General features: G+C 37.2%; 1 protein-coding gene across 2 annotated transcripts in view; it reads left to right on the top strand.

Annotated features, from left to right (window-relative positions):
- prex1 (phosphatidylinositol-3,4,5-trisphosphate-dependent Rac exchange factor 1) overlaps positions 1-14744 on the top strand; it is a 62211-nt gene that overhangs the window by 35942 nt on the left and 11525 nt on the right. For both annotated transcript variants that reach the window (XM_043246395.1, XM_043246396.1), the window contains exons 13-26: positions 265-314; positions 1180-1255; positions 1413-1485; positions 2988-3130; positions 4363-4455; positions 7617-7765; positions 8110-8195; positions 9240-9379; positions 9543-9651; positions 10144-10325; positions 10491-10652; positions 10823-11033; positions 12670-12925; positions 13610-13816. In XM_043246395.1, the coding sequence (XP_043102330.1) occupies positions 265-314; positions 1180-1255; positions 1413-1485; positions 2988-3130; positions 4363-4455; positions 7617-7765; positions 8110-8195; positions 9240-9379; positions 9543-9651; positions 10144-10325; positions 10491-10652; positions 10823-11033; positions 12670-12925; positions 13610-13816 (1937 nt within the window). The remainder of the gene's footprint in view (positions 1-264; positions 315-1179; positions 1256-1412; positions 1486-2987; positions 3131-4362; positions 4456-7616; positions 7766-8109; positions 8196-9239; positions 9380-9542; positions 9652-10143; positions 10326-10490; positions 10653-10822; positions 11034-12669; positions 12926-13609; positions 13817-14744) is intronic.

Genomic DNA, 14744 nt, shown 5'->3' with positions numbered 1-14744 from the left:
TTTCTCACTGGTTGCGATAACGTGGGAAATGGTTTATGTAAGCAGATCTCTAGGTTTGGTCAGATTTAACCAGTCAGTTTACAGGTTTAAATCAACAGGATCCTTGAGTGCATATGAGCTGGATAAATAAAGACTACAAAATGGTCCACTTAACAATTGTTGTCAACAACTCAATCAAGCAGTGATTTCAACAGTAAATGAAATGAAGAAAGCGATGCAGCTGTTGGTGCAAATGCTTTATATGAGTGTATGTGTGTCCGACAGGGAGTGAGACTTTACTGTCGTCTACACAGTCTCTTCACACCTGTTATCAAGTAAGTAACACATGTTCTGTGGCATACTTCACACTCAACAGACCATTACTTAATTCACACTGGTATTAAAGCCTTTTGATTTGAATTCAGGTTTCAGACAAAGTGTTTTTAACACCCTTTTCTTCCACATTTACTGTCTCTTTAAGAATTAAATGCAATTTGTATTTAAACTTCTTTTGACAACAAATACAAAGTTTTTTTTAATAAACGACAGCTTAATTTTAGCTGCTGTCAAAGATGAAATGTGCATGTTCGCTTGTTCTTCATGGGTTCACCTTGACCAGCTGCACTTGGCAGACTGTGTGTGTGTGTGTGTGTGTGTGTGAGGACTGCAGGGTCATATTGCTTTTCTGTCACCATTCACCTTTTATATCTCAAATAATGAGCGAGGAGAGGCCATTGAACTGCAGTTGGGACCAAGTCTGATTCAGATTCACAAGTTAACGTTTTAGTTACTTGCCCTTTAGCTGATACTTTTTATCTTTTTAAGCGACTTGCAGTCCAGGTCACAAATTACACTGCACTAATTGCAAGGACAGACCACCCTGGAGCAGTCTGGGACATAGTGGTAATAAAAGATCTCAGTTGACAGAAGATATTTTCAGGTCATTGATCTCTATTAGCTGGGATTAACTTTGCCACTAAGTCGTTCAATATCTGCTTCACCACATTCATTGAATTATAACATGTCCATTGTTATTATATAAATTATATTAAAAGTATAAAAGGCCTAATTTGTTTTTTTTCCCCCCAGTATAGATCTTATTAGAAATGCCCCGCTCTTTAACTTTCTCTTGTAGTCAGATATTTTTTATGTTAACATCTGGATAGTTTTGAACGTTTTTAAACTCTTCTTTATATACAGAGACAGAGATCATCATTTGAAAACCTTTAAATCTGTCATACCAGCTAGTAAACTGGTGGATTGGCTTGTGTCACAGGTAACTGCATATTGTTTTTGGGCTTCTATATACAATTTATATTCTATTTTTGGTCTAATTTATTGCCTGCTTATTTACAGTTTAATGTTCACAACTGCTTCATCACTTAATTTTATTCCAAACATAGAAGCCATTTAACATGATCTTCCTCCGTCAGGGCGACAGCACAACCCGTGAAGATGCAGTGACCCTTGGTGTCGGACTCTGCAATGCTGGTTTCATGCACCACGGTCAGTCTCCGTCCACATGTTACTGTACTTGACAGTCTTCATGTATCAGTAATCATGATAAGGTTTGGGGTCAGTTATTGTTTCAAAGTTAGCAGATTTGGCAAGGAATGCTATGTCTGAACACTTACAATTTTTGTTACCCTTGCTGTTATTTGAATTAGGCAGAATTAAGTGAAATTTGCCTCAAATTCATCACATATTTTCATATTCCTGCATATTTCATGCGTGTTTAATTATTTAAAAACTATTTAACCTTGTCATTTTTCAGCAAAATGTCAACGCAATATTTCTCACACAATTTACTTTCCTCTGGTGATGTGTAATTTTCTCTAGTTATTTAGTTCGTTTAAACCCTGAGCCTTTCTTACAATATATTGCTAGCTCTATCTACATCGAATCAATAATTTTTTTATTGTCCCTGCTCTAATTTTTTTTTCATGTATCAATGTGACTCAAGATAGAAAAGATGTCTCTACTTGCAATTCATTGCTATTTTAGAGGTGAAATTTGCAGTTTCTTTGCTCTAGTGCCATCAGATGGAATTGGAAAAAGTAAATTGAAGATGTTACATGTGTCGTCTTTAAACAAACTTCAGATTTTGCCATTTTGTGGCCTTTTCTGTTTTCTGTTGCAACACATGTGGTGTCCAGAGCAAAGCTTTGAAGCCTGTTTATGTTTGAGAGAGAGAGAAAGTGTTTTGACATGTGCCTGCACTGGAGCAGCCTTGTATAATGCAACAGTAATTAATCTAGCAGTTGTGTGTTTTTAAAAGCAATAAGCCCCAAAAAGCTATGATTTACAGTGATTCTGAACAGCTAAGCAACACATCAATGCTTTGGCGCAATAGTTTATTTGTATAATATTTTACATTTTTACATTTGCATATTTTACAAGTTGTCTCAGCTGATCATAATCAAATGAAGAGAAATGAGTGTATTTTAGATGTAAACAGCTGTTGGAATAACAGCTGAGGCCTCTGATGGAAAAGGAATAGTCACAATAATGGAAAAAGAACACTTTCTGATGAGATACACATGCTCATAGGCACAAGCCTCCTGTCAGAGTTATAGAAGTGTTTTGTAGCCGTGTCGGATCTCAACTTTCAAAACAGTCCACAACAATATTTTGCTTGGAATTCACAGACAGAACAGCCTGTCTCTACAAAGTTCCTGAAAACACACACACACACACACTTGCACTTACTGTCACCGTCTCTTCCTGAGAGGGAAAAACAGCACACTCGCACTCCAGACCTCCCATTAAATCCTCTGCCTTCATCCTTCGCCTCAGATTTGCCCAAACATCAATCCCGCAGACATCATGAGTTGTTTTGACGGGAACTGAAGGGTGATTCAATCGGCCCATTTCACGCCGTCCAATCATTTTGTCATCAGCAGATATGATCAGCACTGAGTGTTTTGTTTTACCTGTTTGTAAAAGTGTGAAACAGTTTTTTTTTTAATTCAATCTCAGTTGAATTCAATTTAAGTTTTGCCTTGCAGTTCTGGAGAAAAGCGAATTTAAGGATGAGTCACAGTTTTTCCGCTTCTACGCCGATGAGGAGACGGAGGGTACGAGCTCCAAGAGTAAACAGCTTCGCAGTGACTTCAAACTCATCGAGAACATCCTTGCCAAATCCATAGTGGTGAGATACACAAACACACAAAGCAGGGGTTTCTCCCCCGTGGAGAGCAACTTTGCGGTATAACTAGCAGTGCTACTAACTTAAGCACATTTTTCAGTAGCGTGACGGTAGCTGAACTTATTTTAAAAAGCAGTAGCTTTTGTAATAACACAAGCGTAGCCATTTATATATTGCTTTATAGCTCAAGTGACCTAAAGCATTGAAATGATAAAAGCTTCTTTCCGTTTCTCTCAAATGTAGCTTTGATTAGTTTGATTTATTCTTGGAGATCTGATTGATGTAAATCAAATGGTTAAAAATGATTCACTGATTCACGTGAGAACAACTTTGGTATTTTGCGCCATCTTTTCTGGTGAGAAAAAAATCCTAATTGATTGCTAATTGTTTGATTACTTGCATTATGTACAGATACAGACGATATCAGATTTAGATCATTCTCAGTTTGACAAACTGGCCCCAGTAACATAATGTTAGTATGCACATATGTAACACATTAGCAAAACACACCTATTTATTTATAGGCACATACTCATGCTACGACACACACTACCATCAGCCATGCATTGATTTTTCTCCTCTGTGCCAATTAAGACTGTCCTCATCCATCAGTAATTACCCTGACCTTTACAAACTACTCTTTTATCCCTTATAGACTGACAGATTCCTCTTCCAGATCATGAAAGTCTTGCATTCTGTCTTTTCTGTTCTCGATATACTCTCCTCAGTCGGCCCTCTCAGACGTCAGGACCTTACGCCACTGCAACTTTTCAGAGAAAATAGGGGTTGATAGACAGAAATAAAACCAAGGCAGGCATTTACAGGGCTGGTAAAATGTTCTGCTTTAGCTCTTAGATAATAAAAGCGCATAAAAGCCTTGTGTGTAGCTGTGGAGAAACTGAGAATTATATCCTTGTTATGATCCAGACATGACCTAAAAGCAGTATATCTTTTGACCATGTTAATGCCTTTAGCACCTGCGTGGACCTTTTAGCATGCAGCTGTGGCACATTTGAGCAAATGAGCATTCAGTTATTTTTAGAAGAAAAGATTTAACACCTCAAACAGCTTTTGGACTATAGGATGCATAGCTTGTTCACACATTTGCACAAACGCTGCCGCTCTCTCAGTGTGGCAGCGAGCTACGAAATCACAAATTGAGTCCTGAAAGTAACACGTTATTTTCTGCTCTGCATTTATTTTGCTGACATTGTGTTTCTCTTGTCCGTGTATAGATCCACCCGGAAGAGGAGGACTATGGGTTTGAGATCGAAGAGAAGAACAAGGCCATCGTAGTGAAAAGTGTGACCAGGGGCTCATATGCAGAGGTATGAGTTCGGGTAACCGCATCCTAGTTCTTCACATTTCTCTGACCGATAGGAAAAAAAACAACAGTGACCGAGCAAACCTAAAATACATGCCATCGGTTGGCTTGTGTCCCACAGTCTGCCACATTTGGGTTTTTCCCTAGTAAGTGGTGTTTTCTTTCTAATAAGGCATTTCCACCCATATGTTATCCTTACATGTGAGCTGGTAACATTTAGAGAGGAAGAAAACCTAAATGACTGTTTTCACAAGTTTCATTGTCTAATCATCAGTCACATTTAGCACTGGTTTGTTAAAATGATTCTTAGTAATGCTGTATGATTAAAAAAATAAATAAAAAAGCTCAATAGGTAAAATGTAATTGCTAAATTAGAATAGGTTTCATATGTATTTCATTTTTTTTGTTATATTCATATTTGAACAATGCAATTTTATCAAACCTTTCAGAAAATGTCCTAGTAATATTTCACTCCAAAAATGGAAAGACAAAAATAATATGCTGATTTAATGCGGAGAACATATTTTGAATTTTAAAAGCAGTTGTGCTCAATAGAAACTAATCAGACCTTAAACCTTTAAATGCTAGTGTTTATTATTTAAAATATAGTATAATCAGATAATAGTAAATATAATTGTCATTCTTCACAAATTTTATACAACACCAGGGGTAACTGCAAGAGAGATTTTTGTTATTTTTAATTTCTTATATTTTTATTTAGATTTTGAAGTGAGTAATATAAGGCATCTTATTTGAATGGCTTTGTGAGAGTCACCCATGTGGAGAAAAAAATGGTTTCTATGAAGCCCACATTTCAAATACATAATAAGGGTGTCCTTAAGGCACTGTAATGACTGCATAATGCAATTTAAATAACTTTATATTATGTTGAAGAGTTTTAATGTGTTATAATATTTACTTAACATTGTATAACACACAATGAACACAATTCATGCACTTACAATATATTATAATTTTATATAACCTATGTTCTAGATAAATTTATAAGCAAATAAATATCACTTATGAGTAGTATTAATAGCAATACCATTTTTTTCCTTAAGCTATAAGATCAAATTAATGTGTAATAGGACACATTTGTTTTAGACAGCTGTGGATAAGTAACTCTGCAACTACATGCCAACTAGGCTTCATTAGAGTGAGTAATGTTCAAACCAACTTTATTTCTTAGCTTTATATAATAACTTTGCTTTTTTCAGTTGAAAGTATTGCCTAGTTCACATTTGCCTCAATATTAGCCTCACAGGAAACATTCAAATAACACTCAGCACCTAACCACTCAACCACCACTGAAGTAGATTTAATATGGTGCTCACTGTGTTATAAATAATCATACTCTTAGAAGTTATAATCACAAACATGTAAATATTATAACGTATTATAATTGTTTTTATGATACTTTGAGATGTTATAACACATTTTTTTAACACAGGTTTTTTATAATGTATTAATTAAGCATTCATTATAAGAATACCCTTATAAAGTATTAAAAATACAGGCTTCATAGAAATGTTACTGAAGAAATATGCCCTCCATGTGCAGAAATGTTATTATGTATCTGACTTATTCACGGGCCACATGGTTTGGCATATAGAAATATAGTGGAAAGTGTACTCTGCTGTAATACAATCTAATAGTTGTCCATTTATTTTTATCCAGTGTGGAGCTGTATTATAATGTGTGTGAAACACTTCTTGATAGAACTCTTCTTGATCCTTTTGCCTCTAAACTAACCTTGACTGTTCCCAGGTCTTTTGTTGGATGTGCAGTGTTGATCAAATCTGATAAATCTGCCTTTGGGAAATAAACCTTGGCCGTTATCTGTCATTTGAAAGAGGACCTCTTCAGCTTGAATGCGTTATTTTCAGTGCACATGGCTATTTGTGTAGCGCTCTGCCAGATATTTATGGAAGATCGGTAGATAATTATGGTTGAGATCTAAACCACCACTAGTTTTATCCCCACTGCGCCTGTTAGACCTGACACAAGACATTTTGTCCGTATTCAAGTGTCACGCTGCTGCTCTGAGCATCTGCAGAGGATGAGAGTGTGATGGTAATGGTGATTAATCCAGTGAATGAGAGGAAGTGCTGCATGTCCTGACACTTACGTCACGGGCCGCTCAGATCATGTGTCGGGTCCAGGACACGCTTGCTTAATTCATTTCATTCCCTCTGTCTTTACAGCTCTTCTCTCTGGAGATCCGAGAGAAGCAATTAAGCATGTCCCATCATATTCTCCACAGAGTCCTCACACTTACCCTTTTCCCTGCTCTTTCCTCAAAAACTTTTCTTTCTTGTTTTTTCATCCCATTTGTTCATAGATTACAAGACTTTCTTTCTTTCTCAATTTGATTAGTTTAATTCCTTCTTTCCACCTTTCTTCCCTCACTACATTTTTCTTTCCTCTCCTCTTCCTTTTTTATCATCCCTTTTCCCCTTCCCTTCCTTTCCTTGCTTCTTTCCTTCTTTCTTCCCTCCCTTTTTCCTCCTCCTTTTTTTAGAAACTTTCATTACTTTGTAGTTTCCTCCTTCTCTCTTCCTTCCTTCCTTCCTTCCTTCCTTCCTTTCTTTCTTTTCCTCCTTTCCTCACTTCTTTCTCTTTTCTGTCCCGCCTCTCTTTCTTTCTTCCATGCTTCTTCTCTTCCCTTTTCTTGTGCGCTCATTTCTTGTTTTTCCTTTCATCCCTCATTTCTGTCCTTCCTGACTTTGTTTGTTTGTTCTTTCCTCCTTTCTTTTCTTTCTTCTTCTTTTCTTCCTTACAATCACACATTTTTAATCATTGTACCTTTAAATGAACTGCTTGGTAATCTGAAAGTGCAAAATATATTTTTTAAAGGTTTTAAGAAATATAAAGGTCTTTGGCCATAATGGTGTGAAGTTCTCTCCATTCTGTCTGCCAATCTTTAATCCTCATTAACATATCACTCAAACTCTCTCTCTCTCTCTCTCTCTCTCTCTCTTTCCCTCTCTCTCTCTCTCTCTCTCTCTCTCTCTCTCTGTGTTTGTCTCCAAATCCTAATGCACATCAAAGCAAATTGTAATGAGAACACCCTCGTTTATTTTTCTCTTCATTTTTGATTGTTTGTTAGCTGGATTCTTGGTATTAATTTCCTTTGTTTTCATCTTTTTTTCTTTGATGCAGATGGCAGGCCTGCAGTCGGGTCGAAAGATATACTCCATTAATGAGGACCTGGTGTTTCTAAGGCCTTTTTCTGAAGTGGAGACCATGATCAACCAGTCCTTCTGTATACGTCGCTCACTCAGACTACTGGTGGCCACCAAGAACAAAGAGTAAGTCCACGTTCACAGCAGAAATCAGATACTTGTGCACAGACACACAGACTTGTGAAGTGTAGCCGGGTACAGTGTCAAAAGACACTACTGGTGTTAGAGTTACATGCAGGAGAGCAGCACACTGTTGTTTTCAAAAGAGGGTTCATTAATGTTTAAGCATGCCGGCACTTCTTGTTCATTAGTGTAGATACAATGGTGTTCTTTAAAGATATTCTTCTAAGTAACATGGAATACGTCCAGTACAGCAACACTCTTGCTTATGTCATGTTGCTTAAATAAAAGGGACAAAAGTGCTTAGATTATAAGCTTATCTCATGTCTTTGTGTTTTTGTATATGGTAGGATTGTGAAGATGCCAGATGTTCATGGCACTCTTCCTTTTGTTCTCTGCGGTTCTTGTCCACCTTACGTTCACGCAGTAAAGAAAGGTGAGTCCTCATTGTTTCTAATGTTTAAGATAAGCATGCACATTATATATATATATATATATATATATATATATATATATATATATATATATATATATATATATATATACACACACACACACACACACATTTAAGTAATTATGACCTCAAAACCCTAAACCATTCAGATATGTTTTTATTTTTTATTTTTTTATTTCACACGTGTTGTTCTGAACCATCTAACCAGACAGATGTTATTGTACTATAAAAAGCTCATGTGGTCATGTGATCAACATCTGGTGCTGCTCTTCAGCATTTGAACCCAACTCAGGATCCCTTCACACGTTTCTGGATTTAAAAAGCGCACTCTAGGAGCTTTTTGAAGTCAAAGCAGTTAGCTCATCTTCACGGCACTTAGACAAAAGTAGAGATTTATGATGTGTCATTATGGGAGCTTTCATCACTTCAAGAGCCCCCGAATGCAGGGGCTATAAATTCCAGAATAAGTGGTCTATTTAAAGCAGAGGTAAAAATATGTGAAACCATCCTGTTAATAAACAATAATCATAAGTTCATGTCTCATAAATCTTTTCATTGCTCCAACTTGTTTAAATTTCAAATTGAAAATCTCTGCATCTTTTGTTGTAGATTTTATTAGCACTCAAGTGAATATTTTCTTTGCCTCTATCATTATGAACATAAATGTATGACCTGGTTTAAACTGATATATTAGGACAGGCACACATGAGTACATTTAAAAAGATACAAATTGGAGCTTTTTAATAAACGGTTTCCCATCATGAAGAATCGTTTGTGAAATGGAAGGAGTTGAAGTTCAACACAGGCTATGCATGGCTATGTTATTCTTTACAAATATAAAATGATACATAGTCAACGCTATCATCACGTTGCACACATTTGGGTTAGAAAGGGTCTAGACTGCTTTGGATTTGCCTACATGTAAAATATACAGCCTTCTACGTTTGAGAATCATACATTTTATATCTTTCATTTGTTTAGTTACACTCATTGTACATTATATACATCATTTCTGTGTGTGTACAGGCTCTGAGGCAGCAGCAGCAGGTCTTCAGCCCGGTCAGTGTGTCCTTAAAGTCAACGGCAACAACATGAACCAGAGCAGCTACCAGGAAGTCCTGGAGCACTTCAGTGGCCATCAGCCTGTCCTGGAGCAGCAAGACACTGTGAGAATCAACACTGCATTGTGTTTAACAATGCATTATGTGTTGTTTTTTTTAATAGGCTATGTGCTCCACATATGGTGCACCCAGAGGTTATTTGCTCCTGACACTCTATACAGTGCCTGTTTCCTCTCTTTGTGATATTGTTTTTTTTCTTCTGCCACAGAGCTGTGGTCAGTGGGCGTACCGTGTATATGAGGATGTGGACGAGCAGATGTCTTTTAGGGGGTGTGAGAATGGCTCAGATTCAGAGGACGGCTGCACTAATGGAACAGGTAGTGTGTGTGTGTGTTTTTGGCAAATGACTCAATGTGACAGGTGTACCCAAAAAGTTATTGTCGTTAACGGAAGCTATTATGAATACAAAGGCCATAGGGACTTCAGATCCGGTGTCATAACAATTTGTGAATGCAAGCTTGTGTGAAGACATTTTGTCCTCAGTACCAAAGTTCATGCGTGGTGAACTTGTGCAAAGACATTTGACCAGTGGTGGATCATTGACGTCATTGACCTCTTGTGTGAATTCCAAAGAATTACAAACACATTAATCTCTCAAACCTGACTTAAAGCAAAAGATAATTTTTTTTTTATTATTAAATTTAACTGAAATGAAAAGTAAAACTGCACAATGAAATAAAAATAAAAATATCACGTTTTCAAAAAAACATTTTTTTAAAACTTGTTAATGTCATTGCAATATCCTGTACACATTTATTGGTGTTTCCATTTGTATCTTTTACACTTGTGTGTTCTCTGGATTTTTTTAGGCTCCGTAAGAAGGCTGGAACTGTTGTCCATCTCTGACGATGTTCCTTCAGTCAGTCTGAATGTGGATAATGTTCATGTGGAGCATGGGGTTGTGTACGAGTACGTCAGCACAGCAGGAATCAAACACTGTGTGCTGGAGAAGATGGTGGAACCCAAGGGCTGCTTCAACCTTGCTGCAAAGGTCAGACCACAGTTAAACGCGGTTTCATTTCTGAATTTAGGTTTTCGATGACCCATAATTGTGCTTGTGCATATAATGTATTCATAGATTTCAAGAAGAACATTTAAAGTAAGTTGTTTTTTCTAACCTATCACATGACCTTGCGTGTATTTTGAACGCTCTCAGATACTAGAGGCCTTTGTGAAGGACGACAGTCTGTTTGTGAAAAGCTGCCGGCATCTAATGGCTCAAAATGAGAAGGTGGTGAGCATGCCACAGTTTGAGTTTCGAAACATCTGTGACACCAAGCTGGAGAGCATAGAAAAACGCATTTGCAGCTACAAACAGGTGTGACATCAGCCTAGCTCTTCCTACTTTATTGTATTCCATAGTGGATTTTATAATATCACAATGTTTCGAGACCAATTTTTAAAAAATCAGATTGATAATTAAAAATGGAATAAACGAAACTATCCACATGCTGTCTCATAGTGCCTTTTATATTCTTTTCCTATTAGTTTGTGGACGAATTGCAGGCAAAGGCCTGGCCCACGTTTAAGCAGGCGAGCACAAAACCTCATGTTCTGGGCTACATGGACTTTGTCCCCACCAACTGTCATCTGAACCTGATGCAGGTGTCCTGCCCAAAGAACACCTCCTCATCAAGCCGAGCCTTCAGTATCCGCTTCGGACGCAAGAACTCCTTCTTTGGGCTTGATCCTGATCAAGGTACATACCACGTATAACTGAAAGGATTTATTCTAGTGCTGTCGCAAAATTAAGCGATTAAATGTGTCCACAATAACTTTTTGATCGTATAATATATGTGTGTGTACTGTGTGTATTTATTCCTCATATATTGCAAAAATATATATATATATATATATATATATATATATATATATATATATATATATATATATATATATATGTATATGTGTGCATATATTTTAAGAGGAAAAAACATATTCTTTTATAATACATTTTAATATTTCTAATATTTCTAAAATAAATAGGTTAAAAAGAATATGTAATGTTTAAGTTTGAGAAATTGCTTTGTTAAATACTACGAATCAGCTCATTGGCTCAGTTAACCAAATCTTTATGTTACAATTATTGATAGTTGTAAAAAAAGTAATTAAGCTTTATGGTGAAAATCTCCCAGGTCTTGTAAAAAAGCCTGTTATTCCCCAAGTGATCCAGAACCTTTTAAAGCACCTCCATCAAAGCTCCATTAAGACACCATTAGACCATAATGAGTAGCTTTTAGTGATGTCATCCCCAATGTCCCATAGGTCTATAGTCATCCACTCCCTTCGGCCAGAGCTCGCATCTCTCTCTTATGACTGTTTGATATTTGTTTGAGGCCTGAAGCTTTATTTAAGAAGATAAATCTTAATTAATATTAGCCTTATTATCAAATATCATCAACAAATTGGCAAACTCAACACACCAGAGCTCAACAATACAGCTTTCTGTTTCTGCTGGCCTGATTGAAGCAACCATTTTAGATTTGTCCATATTTTTCTTGTAACAAATTATTTTTTTTTTTTTTTACCATTATTAATATAATTTTATTTTTGGAATTATACTTTTATTTATCTAAAATATATTATTAGCGACAATACAACTTGAAACTGAAACTGCATCACACATACACATTTTTTTCTGGGTTTAGTTGATTATCAAGCAATCCTGACTTTCAAATCCAATCCGTTCTGCACTTGTCCAAAAACCTCTAGACCAGCAACATTTAGCTAAGTTTTGATATTTAACTGGGCATCCCTTGAATTTAAAGAGGCAAAGCATCTGGCTTTCATTTTTGGCTTCACCTGCCCAGAATGCTACAGCCCAACTTTCTGTCTAGCCGCCACGTGTAGCTCGGAAAAGAACCACATAATGCTTTGTTTCTTATGCTCCACAGCACGAGAGCTTTTTATATTTCAGTCTCTGCTACACATCTGCTCTGCAGTTGTCTCCCGGTCAGAGATGTTTAAAATTCCTCCGGTACACTTCTCTGCAGCCTGCAGCCTCATGGTCCATAGCTTTACCACATGCAAGTGTATGCCTCACTGCTTTTCAGTCATTCAGTTCTTCTCTTTTATTGAGTCACAGAAACTCCAAACTTAGTATGCTGCATCCCTAGACAGCATTTTTGGGAAGTTTCCAGCTCGAAGGCAGTTGCAGTGTCTCAGTACCATAATTATGTCTTTTAAGATGCCTTCTATAGGCCAAATTGTAAGGTGACATCGGTTGTATTTTCCAGATTGCAAACATTGTGACAAAAGAAATCCAAGATGCTGTATGAATAGTGACAGACGCTCTTTTATCTCATTGATTAATGATACTTATTTTCTTTCTGCAGCTCATTTGAATCCCATGTCCCATGCCGTGCATTGTGTGACCAGCATGGCGGCCCCCTCCTGGAGTTGCCTGAGTTTGGATGAAGAGACGGAGGAGGGCGAAGGGAGCACAGAGGACGGAAGGAAGCATGAAGAGGGAGGTCTCAGCTTCCTCCTCAAACAGGAAGACACAGAAAGACAGGATAATTACATCTGCCTCTATAACCGCCTGGACATATCAGTGCGTGAAATGAAGCAATACGTGGCCCAGATAGATGTGTAAGTAGTGAAGTAGTTCAACAGTGCTTAAAGTAGTGTTTCAAATAGATTTAACTTTTAACGATGAGCTCTCAAGATTTAAAAAAAAAAATAAATAATACATCTAATCTAATCATTAGGCTAAAACATTTAATAATTCTTATCTGATATCTCAGAGTAGACCTCCTCTTTGAATTCTTCAAGTTCAAAACTTCAGGATGTTCTTTTATGACAGTCTAAAAATATTTATGGCTTAGACAGAAAAAATGTAAGACTGAAGCCATAACAGGCGACTGCAGAGAAGACATTTCAACAGCCTCTCAGGAGGAACGAATGTTTGTTATTCAGAGGCTAGCATGTGCTGATGTAGAAGTTAATTGTCAGTGAAATGGAGTCCTTTCCCAATCCCTTTCCCTCATGTCTTTCCCACTGCCTTTGTCTTTGTTGTCTTAAACACCTTAAATATGCTAGTAATGTCACTTATTTGATCAAAATAGTTAAATGTTAATTGATAAAAGTAAATCATCAGATAATAATCCCTTATTTTTATAATTTTGTATCTGTTTATCTGCTCAAACATTAATAACATTAATCATACATCAACGCAAATCAACTCAAATGTTCAGTGTCAGAACGCACTCATGATTCATTGTAACAGTTCATGTCTGTCTGTTTCTAAACTTCTATAAATATGTTTCATCTTAGACTTCTGTCATCGATAACTGGACCGACGCAGCCGCAGGGCTCAGAGCCACCCTCATTTGAGAGCGCCCCTTCAACCTCTCCCATACCAGAGGAGACGGACCAAGACAAGACAGAGCATGGTGGGAACAAGAGGGTGTGCTTCAAAGTCAACGAAGATGATCAAGAGGATTCTGGACATGACACAATGAGCTATAGAGACTCATACAGGTGAGAAAAAGATTGTGAGATGAGCCTGGGATTTTGAAAGAGTAACGCAGGTTCTCAGACTGAACATTTTGTCATTAATCAACCCAATGTTGTTCCAAACCAGTAAAAGCTTTGTTTGTCTTCTGAACACAATTTAAGATATTTTAGATGAAAAACAGGAAGCTTGTGACTGTTCCATTGACTGCCAAGTAAATTAAACTGCCAAGGATCCAGTAAAGTATGAAAGACATCGTCAGAGTACTCCATCTGCCATCAGTGGTTCAATCTGAATGTTATAAAGCAACAAGAATACTTTTTGTAATTAAAAGCTTTATTCAATAATTTGTCTTCTCTGTGCCAGCTGCAATATATTTATGCTTTTACGTGCATGGTGTGTTCAAGGGACGTTCTCCAAAATGCCACTAAGGTGATTGCGGAGAGACATAGATGAGACAAAATACTGAATACTGAATAAAGTTATTTTCTTTGCATACAAAAACTTTCTCCTGTCTGCTGCTCCTGTCAAACAGATGTTGCTAAAACAGACACGTAGGGAGACGATAAACATCCCTTACAAAGAACCTGTTGTGCCACAGCAACCCAGACGCCCTCTTTAACCGCTAAAGAATACATTCAGTCAGCGTTGTTATGTCATCATTATATGGAGCAAAGTATGTTTGGTTGTGATCTAGACCTGACGGAGCAGGGCAAAGCTGGGGCTGACCACAGCCGAGTGGATTTTATGCTTCTGTCGGGATAAACGGATGCCTGCTTTTGCACCCTCTATCATTATGTGGCGTTCCACTTTAAAATCCTGCTACTCTGTGATAGGGTGAGCTCATGAACAGCTGCAGCCGTCATGTTTTATAGATAGAAGCATTATTTCCTCTGTTTAGACTCTTACAGTAAGTAACTGGATTTGTTTGTGTGATGTAGGTAGGCCGTCTGT

This window comes from Puntigrus tetrazona, chromosome 8 (assembly GCF_018831695.1).
Source record: "Puntigrus tetrazona isolate hp1 chromosome 8, ASM1883169v1, whole genome shotgun sequence".
NCBI lineage: Eukaryota > Metazoa > Chordata > Actinopteri > Cypriniformes > Cyprinidae > Puntigrus > Puntigrus tetrazona.
This window is presented reverse-complemented; position numbering and strand designations above follow the sequence as displayed.